This window comes from Cajanus cajan, chromosome 8 (genome assembly GCF_000230855.2).
Source record: "Cajanus cajan strain Asha chromosome 8, NIPB_CcT2T_4, whole genome shotgun sequence".
Classification (NCBI taxonomy): Eukaryota; Viridiplantae; Streptophyta; class Magnoliopsida; order Fabales; family Fabaceae; genus Cajanus; species Cajanus cajan.
In genome coordinates, this window is record NC_138524.1 from 22,684,469 (window position 1) to 22,704,188 (window position 19,720).

At 33.2% G+C, this 19,720-nt stretch overlaps 2 protein-coding genes across 2 annotated transcripts; one reads left to right on the plus strand and one right to left on the minus strand.

Annotated features, from left to right (window-relative positions):
• Positions 1–6,437: 6,437 nt before the first annotated feature.
• LOC109792064 (putative terpene synthase 2) lies at positions 6,438–9,969 on the plus strand. The gene is made up of 7 exons (XM_083062336.1): positions 6,438–6,650; positions 7,313–7,592; positions 8,012–8,384; positions 8,476–8,694; positions 8,794–8,932; positions 9,229–9,477; positions 9,572–9,969. Exons 1-7 carry the CDS (start codon positions 6,519–6,521, stop codon positions 9,863–9,865), a joined length of 1,686 nt encoding a protein of 561 aa, XP_082918462.1. The 5' UTR covers positions 6,438–6,518; the 3' UTR covers positions 9,866–9,969.
• A 3,635-nt stretch (positions 9,970–13,604) lies between these two features.
• On the minus strand, positions 13,605–15,311 carry LOC145950327 (glutamate receptor 2.9-like). Its single transcript, XM_083061415.1, has 3 exons — positions 15,167–15,311; positions 14,386–14,654; positions 13,605–13,997 (listed from the first exon to the last, which is right to left on the minus strand). The coding sequence occupies exons 1-3, from the start codon at positions 15,309–15,311 to the stop codon at positions 13,605–13,607; spliced, it is 807 nt and encodes a 268-aa protein (XP_082917541.1).
• Between the last annotated feature and the right edge of the window lie 4,409 nt (positions 15,312–19,720).

Sequence of the window (19,720 nt, forward strand, 5' to 3'; positions counted from 1 at the left end):
AAAGGCAATCCACCCACCATTAAACCCTCTGTGGCCAGTGAGCTGCGCAGTTAAACACCCAACGGCCCACGCATGGAATGCCTCCCATCATGGTCCCCCCTGTCTCAACCCCTCTCTGGGCCCAGGGTCCAATGCAATATAGCCACGTCTGGCTTCTCAAGCACCACATGCAACTCATAAGTCTCATGCAACTCATGCATCCCACGTAACTCATAATTAATGCATCTCCATTATATAACATCATAACATGTCAATAACAATCCATGCAATATCATCCTCACATGCTAGGTACCTATCATTAAGTTATCAACATCATAGACCACAAATTTCACATAATTCTTCACACACATCACAATATCTATGACATTCAGTTAATAATTTAACCATAACTCGAGATATACATATCCTTTCTAAGTGATCCCAACTCCATTAGAATTCTAACATCAATATCTACAACTTTCATGAAGAACACAAATCCTAATAAAGTCGTTTAGGTTACCATTCAGGGCTCACAAAAATTGATGTTGTGGTTCGCACACAGATTGGAAGGCTCAAATTGCAACTCACATAACTTGATCAAATATTAATATTTTTACACGATTCTTGTGTCTAAATGGTAGCCCCAGATGTCTAATTTCTAAAAAAACAAACGGCACTCGATTTGGATAACTACACAAAAAGATATCGCAAAATTACAAACGTATGTCGGGGTCCCGACGCCCGACGCCCAAAACTGGCGCTGAGCGCCCAAATCTCTGCCCAGACTCCCCTCTGTGAAATTAAACCTGTGTTTTACGAGTTCCAACAAGGTTTTTACCAATTTTCACTACTTCTACACCCCGTTGGTTCAGTTTAACTCCATTTATATTCTTCATACGTTCCAAATCAATTCATACACATCTCAAGCCTCAAAAATTGGTTTCCATTGGTTTTACAAAAAAAAAATCTAAACTCTTCTTAACACATAAAATTCAAGTCATCAAATTTAAGGATAAAGAATTAACAAGAAAGCCCCAATGGAATTCAAAGACAATTCAAGAAATAAGTTCTTCCAAATGAATTAAGAATTTAGAACATCGATTGCACAGATAATCGTTCAGAATTTTAAATAGAGTTCCTAGAGGGACTTAGGGATTGCCCTCACTACCCGAACACCCCTATATTCACATATGAAGAAACCCATCCCCCCGTACCTAGATGAGCAGAAGATGAATGGTCTTGGTGTGATCTAAGATCGTTCCTGAGTACTCTTCCTTAGAGCTCTTTGTTTCTCCTCTTTATTTTCCCTAACCCTTCAGAACGCAAATGAGGCAGATAGGGTTAACACCACCTGACTCCTTTCTTAAAATTAATCCATTGGACTGGGTCAACCCAACCCATTTTCCTTCTCTTCTAACCCACTTCTAATTTTCCTCAAAATAATTAAATAAAATAAATACATGTATATTATAAAATATTTTTTCTCTATAATAATAATATATTTCTGACCCTAAATATAATAATATAATTTCAATAACAAAATATCATATAAAATCAACCTTCTCTTAAAACATATAAATATTTATTTAAAAATGCTAATAAAAATACTTATTTAATACGTACAAAATAATTGTCCAAAATAATAATTATTTAAAACGTACAGAATAATATTCCTCTATAATTATTAAAATAATTATGACCAAATACCATCTAATAATAATAATAATAACCTTTTTAAAAATTGGGGTGTTACACCAAACACCCTCTTATAGAATTAATGTATTACATTAACAAGGGATAATTGAGATGTGTTTTGTATGAATGAGTAATTTGTTGAGTTATGAATGAATATTTGAGTGTTAGTTGTGCTTGTAATCGATGAGATTGAGAGAATTGAGTTGGGTGTGAGTTGTGCATTTTTCACACTTTGTTCTAGTGAATTTCTACCAAGCCAGCAAATGGAACGCCTATGCTCTACATTTATTATTAGGTACAGAGCTTTGTATGTGTGACATGTATCATGTGTATAAAATATTTTATAATTGCACATGAGTATTACCCTTTGAGAAAATGTAAGTAATTGCACATGAGTATTAACCTTTGGGCAGCCACACATGAGTATTAACTACATGAGTATTAGTCTTCGGACAACCGTATATGAGTATTTGCCTTTAGGTAACTTTATAAGTATTTGCTTTCAACTGTGTAAATTGTAATTGCTTTTGATTACATGTTTAATATGTCTTTGTTGTTACTAGGAACTCTGATATGTTGTTTACATTATGGATATTAATTGTATATTTTGTATGTTATGTTATGTGTGTGGCTTCCCAGCCTTATCTCACATCGGAAGCTAGAATGAGACGTATCAGTCTCCCCTGTGCTCTACTTGTTATTCTTATGTATGTTTCACAATACAAGAAAAACACAAGTTTCGAACAGACATAATCTATTGGTAAAAAGAAATATCCATTGGAAAAATAGAATTTTCGACAATTTTTTATGGATGCAAATTTGTCGAAAAAGGGTTGGAAAAAAAATTCGTTAGAAACAATTTAATCTGTCAAAAAATTTTGACGAATGATTCTATGGTAAATATTTTTCGGTATTGTTTGAAAATCATTATGTGATTCCGACAGATAAATCCATCAAAAAACTTTTGTTTAATTTTAATAAATTTATTAATGTAACAACTCTCATATTTGACCTCTCAAGGGCTATATTTCACGACACTTCACTTTTCAGCGTGCTTTGTCCTTACTCACACACTTTTTAAGAAACTTCCCAAAAGGTCACCCATTCCTAAATTACTCCAAGTCAAACACGCTTAATTATGGAGTTCTAATGAAATAAGCAACCAAAAAATAGATACATCTTGCTAGTATAGGTAGTACAAATTAATTCCTTTAAGTCATCTTCAACTATACAATCTCATACTTGTACTATCGCTGGATCCCTCACATTCCAGTGTGTCCGGACTGTTATAAAAATATAATAATATATAATAATTATATTATATTTAATTATATTAACCAATAATAATAATTAAATTATATTTAATTAATCCTTATTTGTATATATACTTACTTTTATAATTAACAATCTACTTATTTCTATTTAAAATTAATATTATGATACAATTTAAATGATTTATTATAAATTTAAAAGTTTAAATAATAATTTATATATTTTAAAATATTATTTTTATAATCTATAATGATAATATAATTTATAAAATTATAAATATTTATTTATTATATTTTTATAAATTAAATTTTAACATTTTAAATAAATTATTAATTAACTTAATATATTTATTTATCTTAAACCTAAGATATAAAATTAAAAAAAATATATTTATCCTTGACTTATTTTCTAATTATCAACCATTAATAAAATACTAATTTAAAATCTTATTTAATTATATCATAATATTTTCATATCAAATTTAAAACCAGATATTAGTTATACAAAAATATCAAGATCATATAGTAAATTGTCAATAAGATTCTAGTTAAATAATTTAAAATAATTATTTTTTCAATTATATTGTTAAAAATAATTTATTCTAAAGCTAATCAATTTTTCTCTATATTAATTATTAGTAAAATTTAATAACTTTTAATTTAACAGTTGGATCGATGAAATTCAATATATATCATGAGTTATTGAGTAGAGTAACTTTATCAAGAGTTACTTTGTGAGTCATTTGATTCCTCCTCTCTCTCTCTCTCTCTCTCTCTCTATATATATATATATATATATATATATGTGTGTGTGTGTGTGTGTGTGTGTGTGTGTGTGTGTGTGTGTATTTAAAATTTTATTGATCTTTTTTAATATATGATTGTCAATTTTAATCATCTTTATTGTTATCGAACAAAATATTAAAATTTTTTATGAATGAAATTTTTGATAAAAATATTAAACATTTTTGACAGATCAAGTTTTTGACAAACCATTATCAATTAGTAACATTTGGTCGAAAATTTTTTACCTAAGCATCTGTCAATAATTTTTGTCAAAAATTATTACATTTTTGACAAATATAAATTTGTCGGAAATGTTCCGTCAGTAATATAAATTTTTTTACAAATTTTTTTTCGTTAGAAATATAAATTTTTTGATAGATTTGTATCTGTCGAAAAATTTATATCCGTCAAAAATTATCCTGCGGTAAAATCTGTCAGAAATATAAATTTTTCGACAAATTTGTAACCGTCGATAATATAACTTTTTTTATGAATTTTATTTTCATCGGTAAAATCCATCGAAAATATAAATTTTTCAACAGATTTGTATCCGTAAAAAATTATTCATCGATAATTTACATTTTTCTTGTAGTGTTATCGGAGGACAATAAGATGATGGTGATGCTAATGTTGAGGTTAGGCTTTAGCATGTTATGGGAAAACTTTGATAGGATGTGACATTGGGGGTTCATAGATTGGGATTTGTCTATTTAGTTTATTTCATTTTGTTTGGAAGCAATGTTAGTCCTTGAATTCAAGTATTATTTTTAGATGGCTACTATGGTCTAGTAATTATTTTGGACACATTTATGCTTTAAATTTGTTTGGTTTCGAACCAAATGTGAATCCTCTATCATTAGAAGCGTTTTATGAACTATTTAGTTATTTCAAATAATATTTTATTTAGGCAAGGATCTTTTGCTTTGTTAGAATTTATAAGTCTAAGTTTCATTTAAGTTCGTGACCCCTTTTGCAGGTCAGTAATTCTTGAGTCTCTATTTATTGACTTTATATCATAATCTTAAAAGAAGAAGCAAATATATCTAAAATAAATATAATATATTTCAATTTTAAATAATATGCTAAAAAAAATAAATATCTTTTAAAATCTAAATAATATCTCACATATTTAAATTTGAAAATTCAAATTATTTTCCACCACTTTTCTTAATTACGCGTACTTTTATACCACTAGAGTTTTCTTTTCTCCTTGGTTATACTTCTAAAAGCACCCTCCATTGGAATAGAAAAAATAACCTCTAATAAGAATTAAAATTGCCCAAATATTTGGGTATCCATAAGTATACTTCTAAAATTGAAATTAGCAAAATATCATCTTATTCATTAATTATTACTAGAATTTCTCTTATTACATGCGACTTTTCCTGCGAATTTTTATGAAAAATTTGCAAGAAACGTTGTTTCTACAAAATTTTATCTACAGGTAATACATTCTGGATAATATATATTTGCAAATTTTAAAATTCAAAGGAAATTTTCCAGCGAAATTCTTGCGAAAAAAATTTGCAGGAAAGTTTTGCAAAAAAAAATTTGCAAGAAAATTCGCAGGAAAGTTTCCTGCGAATTTTTTCGCAAGAAATTCCGCAGGAATATTTTTTATGAAAAAATTAAAGAAATTACTATAAATTCTATCAATAATTCTTCAACTTTCAAATGCTCACAATGAATTCATCTGAAACATTTGTTTCCATGCCTCCAATATATGATACATAATCTTTTAAATAATAAGATAGTAGATTATAAGCCTAACACTCAACCATACAAATCAACTTGTAAGGTAAGTATTTCCCCAACTTATATACTCTTTAATTATTTTATTTTCAATCGATGTGAGACTTGAAGTTTTTTTTTTAAATATTAAACTTATAAATTTAAATATATTTTTTTTAATTTTTCTTGCAGATTAAAATTTGTAAGAAAATCCGCAGGAAAAGTTACCTGCAATTTTTTTTTACCATTTAGTAAACATTACTTGCGAATTTATTTTTGCAAGAAAATCTGCAAGAAACAAAATAAAATTTTTACAATATTTTCTTTAAATTTTTACCATGAAAAAAAACATTCTATGATCATTAAAATTATAGCAAAATTTGTAAAAAATATCTGTAAATTATTTTTCGCAAATAAATTCGGAAAAAAATTTTGCGAATATTTTTTTGCAGAAAAATTTGCAAAAAATTTTTACGAATATTTTTTTACAGGAAAATTCGCAAGAAAATAATACTTTTCTAGTAGTGAATGTCAAACAAAAGTAATTGCTATAATTTAATACAAAATTTCATTCAAAAGTTTTAGGGATAAATTTTAAACAATAAAACATAATATAATAACCTCAACAACAAATCTTTATTTTTTTTTGCTGATGTTTTTTTTTCCTTTTGCTGACGAACAATAAATCCTTATCCTTCTAGATGATGTTGATTACATAATTAAACCACATGACGTCATGTAACATGATTAAAACAGAGTTTTCTTTTTTTTGCTGATGATTTTTTTTCCTTTTGCTGACGAACAATAAATCCTTATCCTTCTTGATGATGTTGATTACATAATTAAACCACATGACGTCATGTAACATGATTAAAACAGAGTTTTCTAAAAAATAATTTGATTGATTTAAAAATTTCATATTATCAAATTCATTTTAATTCAGAATAAATGTACGCTACGTGCTCAATGAGTGTTACATCTTCTCTCCGGATTCTTATAAATGAACCAAGTGGTGATTATGAACATTTCATAGTTAAGCTACTCTAAAACATAACTATGTCTAATCTAGCCTCTTCCCTTCCAGTTTTCGCCCAGGATGCAAAACCACCCTCAAACATTCGACCTATTGCAGATTATCATCCTACCATTTGGGGGGATCATTTCATTTCATATGTTTCTAGTTCTGAGGTATGTGCATATCCCACTAAGTCTAATATTATCTTTGAGATTTAATTACATATGTGAAACTTAAGATGTCATATTTACATATATTTAACATTTATTTTGGAATATATTTTAGTAGTTACACTTTATGAATCTATCTATTGAATATATATGCATATCAAATTTCCAAGCATAAAATTCATAATTTCACAATAATTAATTTTTATATAAAATTGAAAAGGGTCATGATATGTGAAACTTAAGATGTCATATTTACATATATTTACATTTATTTTGGAATAAATTTTAGTAGTTACATTTTATGAATCTATCTATTGAATATATATGCATATCAAATTTCCAAGTATAAAATTCATAATTTCACATTATTTAATTTTTATATAAAATTGAAAAGGGACAATATATATATATATATATATATATATATATATATATATATATATTGACCCATTAATGAACTTTACTAAATACGCGGTTTTACTTCATGATTAACCATGATTGAATAAACTTGTAAAAGGTTATGTACATGAAAAGAAAATGAAAAGTTCAATTAAAGTGATTCAAATTCTTGGTATAATTTAAAATCATGGACAATCTATATTGTACTTCAATTCAATATACTGTTTAAATATTTAATTAAGTAATTTTTTTTTTAACACATGTAGGAACTTGATCAAAACATTGAGACAAAAATTGAAATGCTAAAAAAGGAAGTAAGGAAGATGCTTGTATCAAAGCCAGACGAGACCTTAACAAAAGTTGACTTGATTGACTCAATTTGTCGTTTGGGTGTGAACTATCATTTTGAACATGAGATTGATGAAGTTTTGCAACAAATTCACAAGAGTTATGTTGTAAATGGAGAAATAACTATCGAAGCCAACCTTCTCTCTCTTTCTGTGCTATTTAGATTATTGAGGCAACATGGATTTCATGTTTCACCTCGTATATCTCTCAACTTAATTATCTACTTTAATTGATTTCCTTTAATTCAACTTCAAATCACCTAATATATTTAGTGCATAACCTACACACAAATGAAAAAAAAAAGGAGAATAACAAGCCAAAAAAATGTGTATTTTAATAATAAGAAAAAAGGTATTTGAATTGTATCATTTAATATTTTTCAAGTCCTCACCTATTTCAATCTTCACTCTTTTTCACTTTGATTATATTTTAAATGTCATTATTGGGATTGTATACATTAAACGAGAAATAAAGCAAGAAGTTTTGCTTATTAATTTGGGAAGCACCTTAAACATTATCTCACAAATTGTTTTATAAATTTTACATTCATATTATAGCTTTCTTAAATTTTGTCTCCAACTAATTTTCAATCATGTGGTTGTTGAATAAAACACTAGTTGTGTTCAACAAGTTCAAGGATGTGACAGGATGCTTTAGTGAAAGACTTATTAATGACGTTGAGGGAATGTTGTGCCTGTATGAAGCCTCACATATGATGATTCACGGAGAAGACATTTTGGAAGAAGCCATGACTTTCACTTCCACTCATCTTGAGTCCATTGCAACCAAATTGAGCCCTTCCCTTGCCGTTCAAGTCAATCATAGCTTGAGACAAGCTCTGCACAAGAACCTACCTAGGCTAGAGGCACGCCGCTACATTTCTATCTATGAACAAGATCCTTTTCATAATGAAACTCTACTCACTTTTGCCAAATTAGATTTCAATAAATTGCAAAATCTACATAAAAAAGAATTTGGCAACATTTGCATGTAAGTTCATCTCATCATGACAAACCTTCTTAAATTGATTCCAAAGACTAATCCTTTTAATTATTGTTGTTATTGTTTTTGGTCCTTATAGGTGGTGGAAAGAGTTGGATGTACGTAGTAAATTACCTTATGTGCGAGATAGAATTGTGGAATGTTGCTTTTGGATTTTGGCGATATATTTTGAGCCCCAATATTCTCAAGCAAGAAAAATAACAACAAAAGTAATTGCAATGATATCAATCATTGATGATACATTTGATGCATATGGAACCACTGATGAATTAGAAGTTTTTACTAAGGCAATTGAAAGGTTAATTAGCATATTTTAAAACACAATTTTTCTTTGCTTGTTTTTTTTTTTTAGGAAAAACAACTTACGTAAGTTATTTTAATGAAAATATTTTTTCAGGTGGGATATTAGTTGCTTGGATGACCTCCCAGAATACATGAAGTTAATTTATAAGTCACTCATAAAGCTTTATGAGGAAATAAAGCAAGAAACGAAGAAGGAAGGAAAATCATATTTCATTAACTACATTATAAACGAAGTAAGAGCTTTTTTTCTCCCTAACTATTAACAACTGTTAAGTTACATAGTTTGTGGTTAGTGACAAATTCAAGATTTTGCAATAAGATAAATTCATATAATAAATTAAGAGTTTGTGTATTATGATCAAGGTTTCTTTTTTGTGTACATATGATAAAAGCCAAATATAAAGAAAGTAATCCTTAACATTAAAATCTATTATAATTCTACCAAAAGCATAAAGACAAATATTTCATATAGTATACTCTCAAAACTCAGTCTCTATATTTATTATAAAGTGTGTTTGTTGGCTAATAGTTAAAAAAGGGTGTTCAAGCCTACATGACTGAGGCTAGATGGCTCAACAACAACTATAAAACAACAATAGAGGAATACTTGCACACATCAAAAACATCTTCTTGTTACTGCACATTGATTGCAACAAGTTACATTGGCATGGGGGATATAATCACAGAGGACATATTTGAATGGGCAACAAGTGAACCAAAAATTGTTATGGCTTCTTGTACTATTTGTAGGTTAATGGATGACATTGTGTCCAATGAGGTACAATATCTGTATTAAGAATATTATGCTTCAATGTTTATGTTTCATTACACGATGTAAATATTAATTTGCAAAATTATTTGTTGTTGCATAGTTTGAACAAAAAAGAAGACATGTTTCCACATTCTTGGAATGCTATATGGATCAATACGGCGAGTCTAGGGAAGCTGCAATTCATGAATGTCGAAAGAGAATAACAAATGCTTGGAAAGATATAAATGAGGAATGTCTTATGCCAACCAGTGTTCCAATGCCTTTTCTACAGCGTATTCTCAACATTACACGTTTCATAGACGTGTTTTATAAAGACAAAGATAACTACACACATTCTGGTGGACTAATGAAAGAATGTATTAAAGCTTTGCTAATAGATCCAGTGCCAATTTAAGCATTCATTTCTATCCGTTGTTTTGTTGAATATGAAGTTGTTCAGAAAATTTGTTTGATAAAATGCATCTATCAAGTATATTGGAATGTATTTTCATTTTTGAATTTATTGTGAAAATATCTTTGTTGTGATTGATTAATCTAATTTAATGCTAATTAGGAAAGTTTGTAAAATTAATTGTTTGAAGAACACATAAAAGTAAAGAACATTTTTTTAGGGATTTCAAGAAAAGGAGGAGAGATAAAAAAGTAAGAATTGAAGATCAATTAATAAAAGACTATTAGAGAATGATTTCACTAACCTTCCCCGCATATATGCTCCCAAATTCTCATTTAATTTCATAAATTAATCAATTAATTCAACAACACTAAAATATATTTAAATCCCAATTCCTTGGTAAAATTTGCTGAGCAAAACATTAAGGTTAGGGACATAAAAATTGACTAATAAGACATATTATTCTTAGTAATAAGCATTATTAACATTTTTACCTAAATCGTAATTCTAAAAGGGTTTCCCAACTTCAAATAAAACTATAAAAACATGCCATAGATGATCAAATCATAACATTAAGAGATAGATGAAGATGATTAACTAAATAAAATCCTATTATTGAGTGAGAACGAGGTGAACTACATGGTTATGACTACTACATCAACCTCTAACGATGGAGAACTTAGTCGCTTATGGCTATGGAATTCTCTCAAGTACAAAAGAAAATCTTCAAATGATCCATGATTATAATGTTTATCACTCTTACTCTCTCTAATCTCTATGAGTATACGGGAAAAATGAAGTGCCTTTCTATCTAATTTTATAATTTTTTAAATAGGGTTTCTTTTGTGCAAACTTGCTTAAAGTGACAAGGTGTGACACCTTCTACCCTGCATATTATAACATAATATATAAATAACTGAATAGCCTAAAATTAAATAGATAAGTTCAAAATCATATAGGTAGAAAGAATCACATTTTAACATAAACTAGACTTAGTGAAAATATTAAATTATAAAGAAATTAAAATTTAACTACTCAAATTAAATAACATAAATCAAATCCTGACTAATTCCCCAATGTCACGTGTCTTATCAAAGCATAACCCTTCTATGAGGATTAAGCCTTGATACCAACATGCTCAACATCATACTGAAGATCACTTGCAACAACATACAAGAAAAAATAACACAAAGCAAGAGAAGTCTGGCTCACGGCGTCAGATGTAGCTAGACAGCCAAACACAAACAAGACATATATCAACATAACATAAACATATCAATCATATAACAAATTCCATTCATTCACAATATAACAACTAAATACCACATAACATTAAGATGCATTATGCAATGGACACAGACTAAATGTTACAATGCATGTGACACCAGTAAAAACATCACGTATCACACTTGTGCATTGCCACTAGCAATACACATAGAGTAGTCTAGGAGTACATGCTAGGTCACACCTGCTACACACTCTCACTAGAAGGAGATACTATTAGGGTCTAGTCAGGATAGATAAGTTGTGCAAGATACATCCTATACTAATGAGGACAAGACTGAGACTTCCAAACTGAGTTATCCCTAGGGTTAGTTCCCAAGCTTTTTACACAAAGAACCTTTCTTGGTGGTGTATTCCATATCGTACCCTTTAAAAACATTTTATGCTATGATGCATGTTAAACAAACTTTATGCATACATTTCACGTGATCTCATACTGGCAGTTGATCCCATATCATAAAATCATCAACCATTCTTATTAATATAGCAATTAACAATTCAACTATATCAATTAAATATAGCAATCAATGGCATAAGAGATCATATCACTATAACTCATACATAGCTCACAAGCATACCAATAGCACATTCACATACTACATTTTCATAATCTTCTACGATATCGTGTGGTCCAAACACCTTATTTAGAGCTATATATATGCTATTAAGTTGATCTTAATTTTATTAGAAATCTAAGACAATTATCTCCAACTTCTATTTTGACCTCAAGAGTTAATTATGTCATCTACTATTTTAAATAAATAAAAAACTACAATGTTTTAGCCTAAATATGATAGCTTGACATTTGCTCATTAATTTGATCATATATAACTTGAGTTCTAAACCTTCTTTTTAGGTGATTTCAATCGTATTTGAATGCTAACATTCAAGACTACAACTTTCATGAATACCACAAAAACCAACGCGACTATCTACGTACTTGCTTAAGCAATCCAATCTTTCTCTTAAGCAAGAGTAGCTTGCTCGGAACGAGATCAAACTCTCTTGAAGCGAGCATCACCCGAAACTCTTTGTCAGGCCTCACTTGAGTGAGCCTAAATTCACTTGAAACAAGACAAATTCACCTAGAATGAAACTATGGTCACTTGAAGCAGGACAAGATAGTCCCAAACACGAAATTACACTATTTATGAGTTTCTAACCTTCCCTACACCATTCCCTAACATCTCCAACCCAAATCCAATTGGTAAGAACTTTCCATTGGTTACGTTACACTTCTACAAGACACCATTTACGCATACATATGCATACTCATATCATCTCCTCATAAATCACTAATACATTCCCCTAGGATTTCCCACAAGAACCTATAGAAGCATTAAAATAACAATTACAAGCCAAACTCAAAATTACCAACATCTTCATAATAATTACATCAATCAAAATTTACAAGAAGAAATATAGAAGATAAAGACACATTTGGGAAAAATCCCCTCATACATAAACATACCATAGTGACATGATTGGAGGTCAATCCCACTATCCAACATACAATTTCACCCAAAGCGAGGTTTCTCACTTCCCCCATTACCCAGATAAGCCCTAGATGACGGGTACACGACTATGAAGTAATTTTCTTCTTGCTCTTATAATCTTCGAGCTTTGAAGCCCGAACATGAAAACATAAGGGAACATAAAAACATATCATAAATCCTTCTTTTTAAATCCTTAACCCCCCTCCCCTTTTTAACCTCATAATTAAGAGAATTAATTATAGTTACAAATTCCTTCCCTTTTAATAAAATATTATAACCTTTTAATAAAATACATTATATTATATATCAAAACATACTAAACAATTAAATAAATATTAAACAGTTCCTATTAATAAAAATATATTGGAATGAATTAATGGGGAAATCTCAAACAAAACTTGAAGTCTGACCATAAATAAGTTGAATTGATGGAGAATATATTATTTGTGCAAATTTCTTTAAGCCTTTTTCTCTTATATATGATTAAATGTTTAATAATAATTACTTGAGTTGGGTTATGTAACTTTGATTTTATTAATTCAAATTAACTTGGAGACCTTCTTAATCATCTCTTTGTTTTTTCAAAAAAAAAAATGCCTTTCGAATTAAAGCTTTCGGAGAGTTGAAAGCTTTTTAATTATAACTCAATTCAACCCACTGGAATTATTACGCCAGTTGGTTAACATTGTTATGTGTAGCTCGTTTCTTTCCCAGATCTGCCACGCTCCATGCCTTTCTACTAAGGTGAGGACACATCCAAGGAGTTTAATTTGTTCCCGCAAACGTGAATGTCACTATCATAATAGTTTTAGTAATTTGTGTCATTTCTACACGCGACAACACAGTAAAGGTCACAATATTTACAATGCATTAATGAGAAAGTTATGTAGTTAAAGGAGTGTTGACTTCACTGTTTAATTACCTCCTAATCCTTGTGCCACAATACTACATAACCTTCTTGTTTAAGCTAAATCTGGCAAATTAGAAATGTTGGAAGAGTTTAAAGAACTTTCTGCAACATGCTGGACTCTTCTTGGAACCAGTGTCTTTCGTAATCCCCATCTTTTGATCACAGCCATCATTAGACTACACGTTGCTCTCTGTCCAGGGCATGAATGATTCACAGGAAGTATGTAAATTAAGAGAACAGTTGTTGACGTGCCTCTAGTTAGGATGAAGAGAACCATGAAACTTGTAAGGCTAAGGCTAGTTGTGTCTTCGCCTGGCTCAATTATGTCTTTATATTCCTCTGATGCAAGCATATAGTTTTCTAGATTACGTAGTGTGCCAATTTCTGATATGTTTAGCAGGGCTTGGTTTACACCATGAAGCAATGGAGATCCCTTTGGAAATACCTGCAAAGAGATTCCAACTGAGTTAACATAATCTTGGTTCTAGTTGAGGGGCTAGAAATTAAGGGCAGTTATTGCATGACACAATATCTATAGGTTTATGTTTCTGGTGTTATTCTTTGGTTAGAATTTGAAGTTTCGACTTTGGTAATTTATACTGATCTTTAATGTAAAAACAGTAAAATTTCAACTCTGATAAAAGAATAGTACGCTAAATACATAAAGAATTGCATCTATATTGACCTAAAATAATAATCTAGTTTGTGTGGATGTCCTTGCCGAAATTATTTCAATGCTCTTTCAATATTTTGATTGGTTGTGCATATACCAATAAAATTACTTACTGAAACTAAAACAGGAAAAAAAAGTGAAAAAAATGTTGAAGCAATACAAATCCATATCCTCCAATTTTGTATGTTGGCCCTGCTTGAACAAACCCTTTACAGTTTTTTGCAAGGAAGATTTTGGCCTCAGGGATATCAAGGAAGGCAGCGACTATTTCTTTGTTTCTTAGGGCATCAACATAGCTCTCTTGTGAGTCAAATTGCTTGATGTTTTCAGCATTGATGCCCAATGTGATGGAAAGCTCCCTTCCATTGATGAAGAAGGAGTCAATGGGAGAGTCTCCTTTGTCCAAGGATCTCGGCACACCAATAGAAACTAACATTCAAAGGTGAAGTAGGACGTTCAAAATGGATGAGAGAATATGAGTGAGAGTGGAAGCTCTCATGGACAGTTGGCACACTCCAAGATGAAGGTGGAGGCCACTCTAGGGTTTTCACTCTCCAAGGGTGAAGATAGGAGAAAGGTTAGCCGAAATTAACCTAGGAACTTTGGATTATTATGATATTGAGTGAGCATTTCATGCTTCAACATCCTATCCTTAGTCCCTAGGTTAATTTCGACTAACTTTTCTCTTATCTTCACCCTTGGAAAGTGAAAATCCTAGAGTGGCCTCCAGCTTCATCTTAGAGTGTGCCAACCGTCCATGAGAGTTTCCACCCTCACTCATATTCCCTCATCCATTTTGAACGTCCCACTTCACCTTTGAAGGCTAGTTTCTCTTGGTGTGCCGAGATCCTTGGACAAAGGAGACTCCCCCCATTGACTCCTTTAATGGAAGGGAGTTTTCCATCACAATGCATCTTGGAGATATCATTTTAAGTAGGAACCTCTATCATATCCTACCATGGCATTATTGTTCTTTAGCTGCTGAATGCTGTGTACGGTTAGTTCAAATCTTTTAACAGTCAACATGCTGGCAAGGCTAGCAGTGTAAATCTGTGTAATGATTAGAGCCACAAAAATCCACACCATCGTTGCCACCCTTGATAAATTGTGATACATGATGTATCAAGGTACCTGCAGAAGAAACAGAGAAATGGCAGAGAAACAAAATAATATTGCTGAAATGAGAGCCAGGCTCCCCCAAGTCAGAGAAAGGTTCTCTTGACTCCAAATTCTTATTTCCAATTCTGACATAATCCCCCACAAATGCTTCCTCAATCCCTATATAGCAGAATCACATAGCACTCCATCTCTCTCTTCTAACCGACTCTTCAGCAAAAGACAATTAGGCCCCATACTGTTTGGGCCTTCGATGATAAGTCTTAAAAGGCTTGTCCCACTTAGAATGTATATTCCTATCAATACCACCATCTATGAAAGTTTCCTTGCCCTCAAGGCAAAAATTGGGATATTTCTCTTTGATAGAAGCTGCCTTTTCCCAAGAGGCTTCCTCTGCAAGTTGTGATTTCCACAGAATCAGCCATTCTTCAACCGAGTCTCCTTGGTACTTGCTGACCCTGGTAGCTAAAACAACTTCAGGACTTGGGGATTCAGATTCAATAACAACCAGTCCTGAAGGTAGAGTAGTAGTAGCCAACCCATTCTTCATGGACCTTTTAAGCTGCGAAACATGAAAAACTGGGTGAATACGAGCAGAGTTTGGAAGCTGAAGTTTGTAGGCCACCTCTCCCACACGTGATAGCACTTGAAAGGGTCCATAGTAACGAGGGGACAACTTGGGATTGATTCTTCGAACAACAGATTGTTGTCTATGAGGACGAAGCTTCACAAACACCCAATCTCTGGAGCATAAGTCACATGCCTCCTATGAGCATCAGCATATTTCTTCATTGTCTGTTGAGCCTGATGCAAATGGTATTTGAGTTGGCGAAGAGCCTCATCACGGTCCATGAGCACTGTTGCTACAACATCCACCTGAGTTTCCCCATTCAAAAAATGAAGCACAGTAGGGGGAGAGCGTCCATAAACAATCTCAAAGGGTGATTTACCAGTTGTTGAATGAGTCGAGGTATTGTACCAGAATTCTGCCCATGACAGCAACGTATACCATTTGGAGGGGTGCTTTGAGGCAAAACAACGAAGGAAGTTCTCTAAACAACGATTAACCACCTCGGTTTGACCGTCTGTTTGAGGATGGTAAGTGGTGCTCATGCGCAACACCGTTCCTTGAAGGAGAAATAACTCACTCCAGAATTTACTGAGAAAAAGAGGATCCCTATCACTAATAATGGACTTTGGGAATCCATGTAATTTAGCAACATCCTTGAAAAAAGCCTCTGCCACTGTTCGAGCTGTGTACGGATGCTTTAAGGCAATGAAATGGGCATATTTAGATAAACGATCCACTACCACCAGAATCACTTCATGCCCTTGTGATTGGGGTAAGTTGGTAATAAAATCAAGGGAGACATCATCCCAAATAATCTCCGGAATAGGGATAGGTTGGAGTAAACCTGTAGAAGACATTGCCTCATACTTATTGCGTTGACACACATCACACTGGCGTATGTACGCCATAATTGATGCCTTCATTCCTTTCCAAAAGAAAGAAGAAGCTAACCTCTTATATGTCTTAGTGAATCCAGAGTGTCCCCCTGTAACTGTGTCATGATACTCAGCCAAAAGGGAGGGAATCAAAGCAGATGATTTAGGCAACATTAGGCGACCATTGAAAAATATCAAACCATCCCGAAGCACATAGTGGGGGGTTGAGTTCGGGTCAGACTGCAAGGTTTGGATCAAATGGAGCATTTCAGGATCATTCTGAACTTCTGTTCTGATCTTGGGAAAATCAACCCAAAAAGGGCTTATACTGATAGTATTAATTTCAGGAACATAATGTTTACGAGATAATGCATCAGCAGCCTTATTGTCGGGACCGGGCTTGTATATGACCTCAAATTGATACCCCATGAGTTTAGCCAACCAAAATTGTTGGTCAGTTGTGGTGAGGCGTTGCTGAAGGAGATGTTTCAAACTTCGGTGGTCTGTGTAAACTTTGAAGCTCCTCCCCAAAAGATAATGCCGCCAGTGATGAACAGAGAGTGCCAGAGCCATAATTTCCTTCTCATACACAAATTTTGACATAGTGCATGGTGAAAGAGCCTTACTAAAATAAGCTATGGGTTGCTTATCTTGCATCAAGACTGCTCCGAGACCATGACCAGAAGCATCACACTCAATGAAGAACTCCTTAGTGAAATCCGGCAACGCCAAAGTTGGAAAAGAGGATAATGTTGCTTGAGGCATTCAAAAGCATTCACCTGAGTCGGACCCCAAAAGAAACCCTCCTTCTTAGTAGTTTCAGTTAATGGTTGAGCCAACTTGCCATAATCCTTAATGAAACGTCGATAATATCCTGTGAGACCTAGAAAACCACGCACATCCTTCACATTATGCGGGGTAGGCCAATCCATCACAGCCTTCACCTTAGATGGATCCATCTCAACGCCTCTCCCAGAAATTACATGCCCAAATAGTCAACAGAGGACAAGCCAAAGGAACATTTCTTGTGATTTGCTACAAATTGATGGGAAGATAACAAGCTCAACACATCATGAAGGTGGGAAATGTGGAACTGCCAATCTGGACTATAAATCAGAATGTCGTCAAAGAAGATTAGAACGCATCGACGAAGAAGAGGGCGGAAGACCGAATTCATGGTGGATTGGAACGTTGAAGGGGCATTGACCAATCCAAACGGCATGACCAAATATTCATAGTGACCCTCATGGGTCCTAAAGGCAGTCTTATGGATATCCGTCTCTTGCATTCGAATTTGATGAAAACCTGACTTAAGATCAATCTTGGAGAAGAATCGAGACCCATGTAACTCATCAATTAACTCACTAATTGTTGGTATCGGGTATTTGTCCAACACTGTCACCTTGTTCAAAGCTCTATAGTCCCCGCACATGCGCCACGAATCATCTTTCTTTTTAACTAATATAACTGGACTAGAAAAAGGGCTCACTGAATGACGGATTAATCCTTCGGACATCAATTCTCCCACTTGTCTTTCTATCTCATCCTTGTGATGATAGGCATATCTGTAGGGTCTGACACTGACTTGTTTGGAACCTAGTAACAGTGTAATTGAGTGGTCGTGAGTACGTTGTGGTGGCAATTCCTTTCTTGTTGCAAAAATAGAGGCATGTTGCTCTAAAAGGTGCTGCCACGCAGGATCATTAGCAAGGGAGAGGACTTGGGAGTTTACTTGATAGAGAGTAACATCCTCCATTGCTACCCCATGTAGAAAGCCTTGTAGAGCCGGAGAACGATGGATGTCCTTAAAGTGATGACCATTCAATGTGATCAATTGGCTATTGTCCTCAAAACTAATTGTTTTCTTCTGCCAATCCATTGTTGTTCGTCCAAATTTCTCGAGCCATTCCACTCCCAAAACAATATCCACGCCGCCCAAGTCTAATACATATGCATCCATCATAATTGTGTAGCGACCCAACTTCACACGTAGTTCTCTACAAATTCCTTGAGACGAACACGTACTTCCATTACCAAGTCCAACAGAGAATGCCTTTGTCTGCATGACCTCCAGATTCAAAGAACTCACCAATTCCCGCGCAATAAAATTGTGACTCGCACCACTATCAACCAAGAGAAGGATGGGGTATCCGGCCAACACCTCTTCTAACTTGATGGTTTTGGATCGTGCCAACTCTCCTGGATCCAAGGCGTAGTAATCCAAAACTTGACAAGCCATGTCTTGAACATCTATGTTTGGTTGATCCTCACGGATGGTTGATGAATCGGGGCTAGCCACAACCTCATCCTCTTCACCTTCCCAAATAAGAAGGCGCAAGTGACGATCCGGAAAAACATGGGTTGGACCCCACTTACCACCGCACTTGAAACAGAGGCCCTTATTTCTGCGTTCAATTAATTCTGGATAGGAGAGGTTACGAGTATTGGACCGTGACGAGGTTGGGCCAGGAGGATTGGGTCCAAATCTAGAACCTCTATTATGTGATTCATTAGATCCATTTGTAGATTGGGCTCCACTAATAGGCCCATTAACAGAGGAACGAGGAGAACCTGACTTACTTTGCAGAGTGGGTTGTCTCTATCCTGAAGTGCTCCCATGAGTGGTGACTCGATCCAATTTTCGTTCAATCAAACAAGCAACTGATATTAGACGATGACGATTGGGAGGTTCAAACGTCAACACTTCCAAGCGTATATCCTCACATAAACCCCCAAGAAAAAAACCCCATGTATTGCTCCTCAGTGAGAGGGGAAATTTGTGTCGTAAGGACCTCAAAAGCTTCTACATATTCATCAATGGTGGCTGTCTGGTGAAGCAACTTGAGTTGGGAGAACGGGTTGCCAAAATGATTGTCACCATAACGTTCCAACAGTGCGCGTTTGAAGGTGGCCCAAGTCAAATGAGGATCAGA

Bases quoted from the DNA above. Each gene is read 5' to 3' on its own strand.
- LOC145950327 (XM_083061415.1), bottom strand. From the start codon at position 15,311: ATGGTGTGGATTTTTGTGGCTCTAATCATTACACAGATTTACACTGCT. The intron at 14,655-15,166 runs GTTCCTACTTAA...TTTGAATGTTAG, and splicing joins CATGGTAGGATATGATAGAG to TTTCTATTGGTGTGCCGAGA. The intron at 13,998-14,385 runs GTATTGCTTCAA...ATCTCTTTGCAG, and splicing joins AAATTGGAGGATATGGATTT to GTATTTCCAAAGGGATCTCC.
- LOC109792064 (XM_083062336.1), top strand. From the start codon at position 6,519: ATGTCTAATCTAGCCTCTTCCCTTCCAGTTTTCGCCCAGGATGCAAAA. The intron at 8,385-8,475 runs GTAAGTTCATCT...TGGTCCTTATAG, and splicing joins GAATTTGGCAACATTTGCAT to GTGGTGGAAAGAGTTGGATG. The intron at 8,933-9,228 runs GTAAGAGCTTTT...GTTGGCTAATAG, and splicing joins TTAACTACATTATAAACGAA to TTAAAAAAGGGTGTTCAAGC.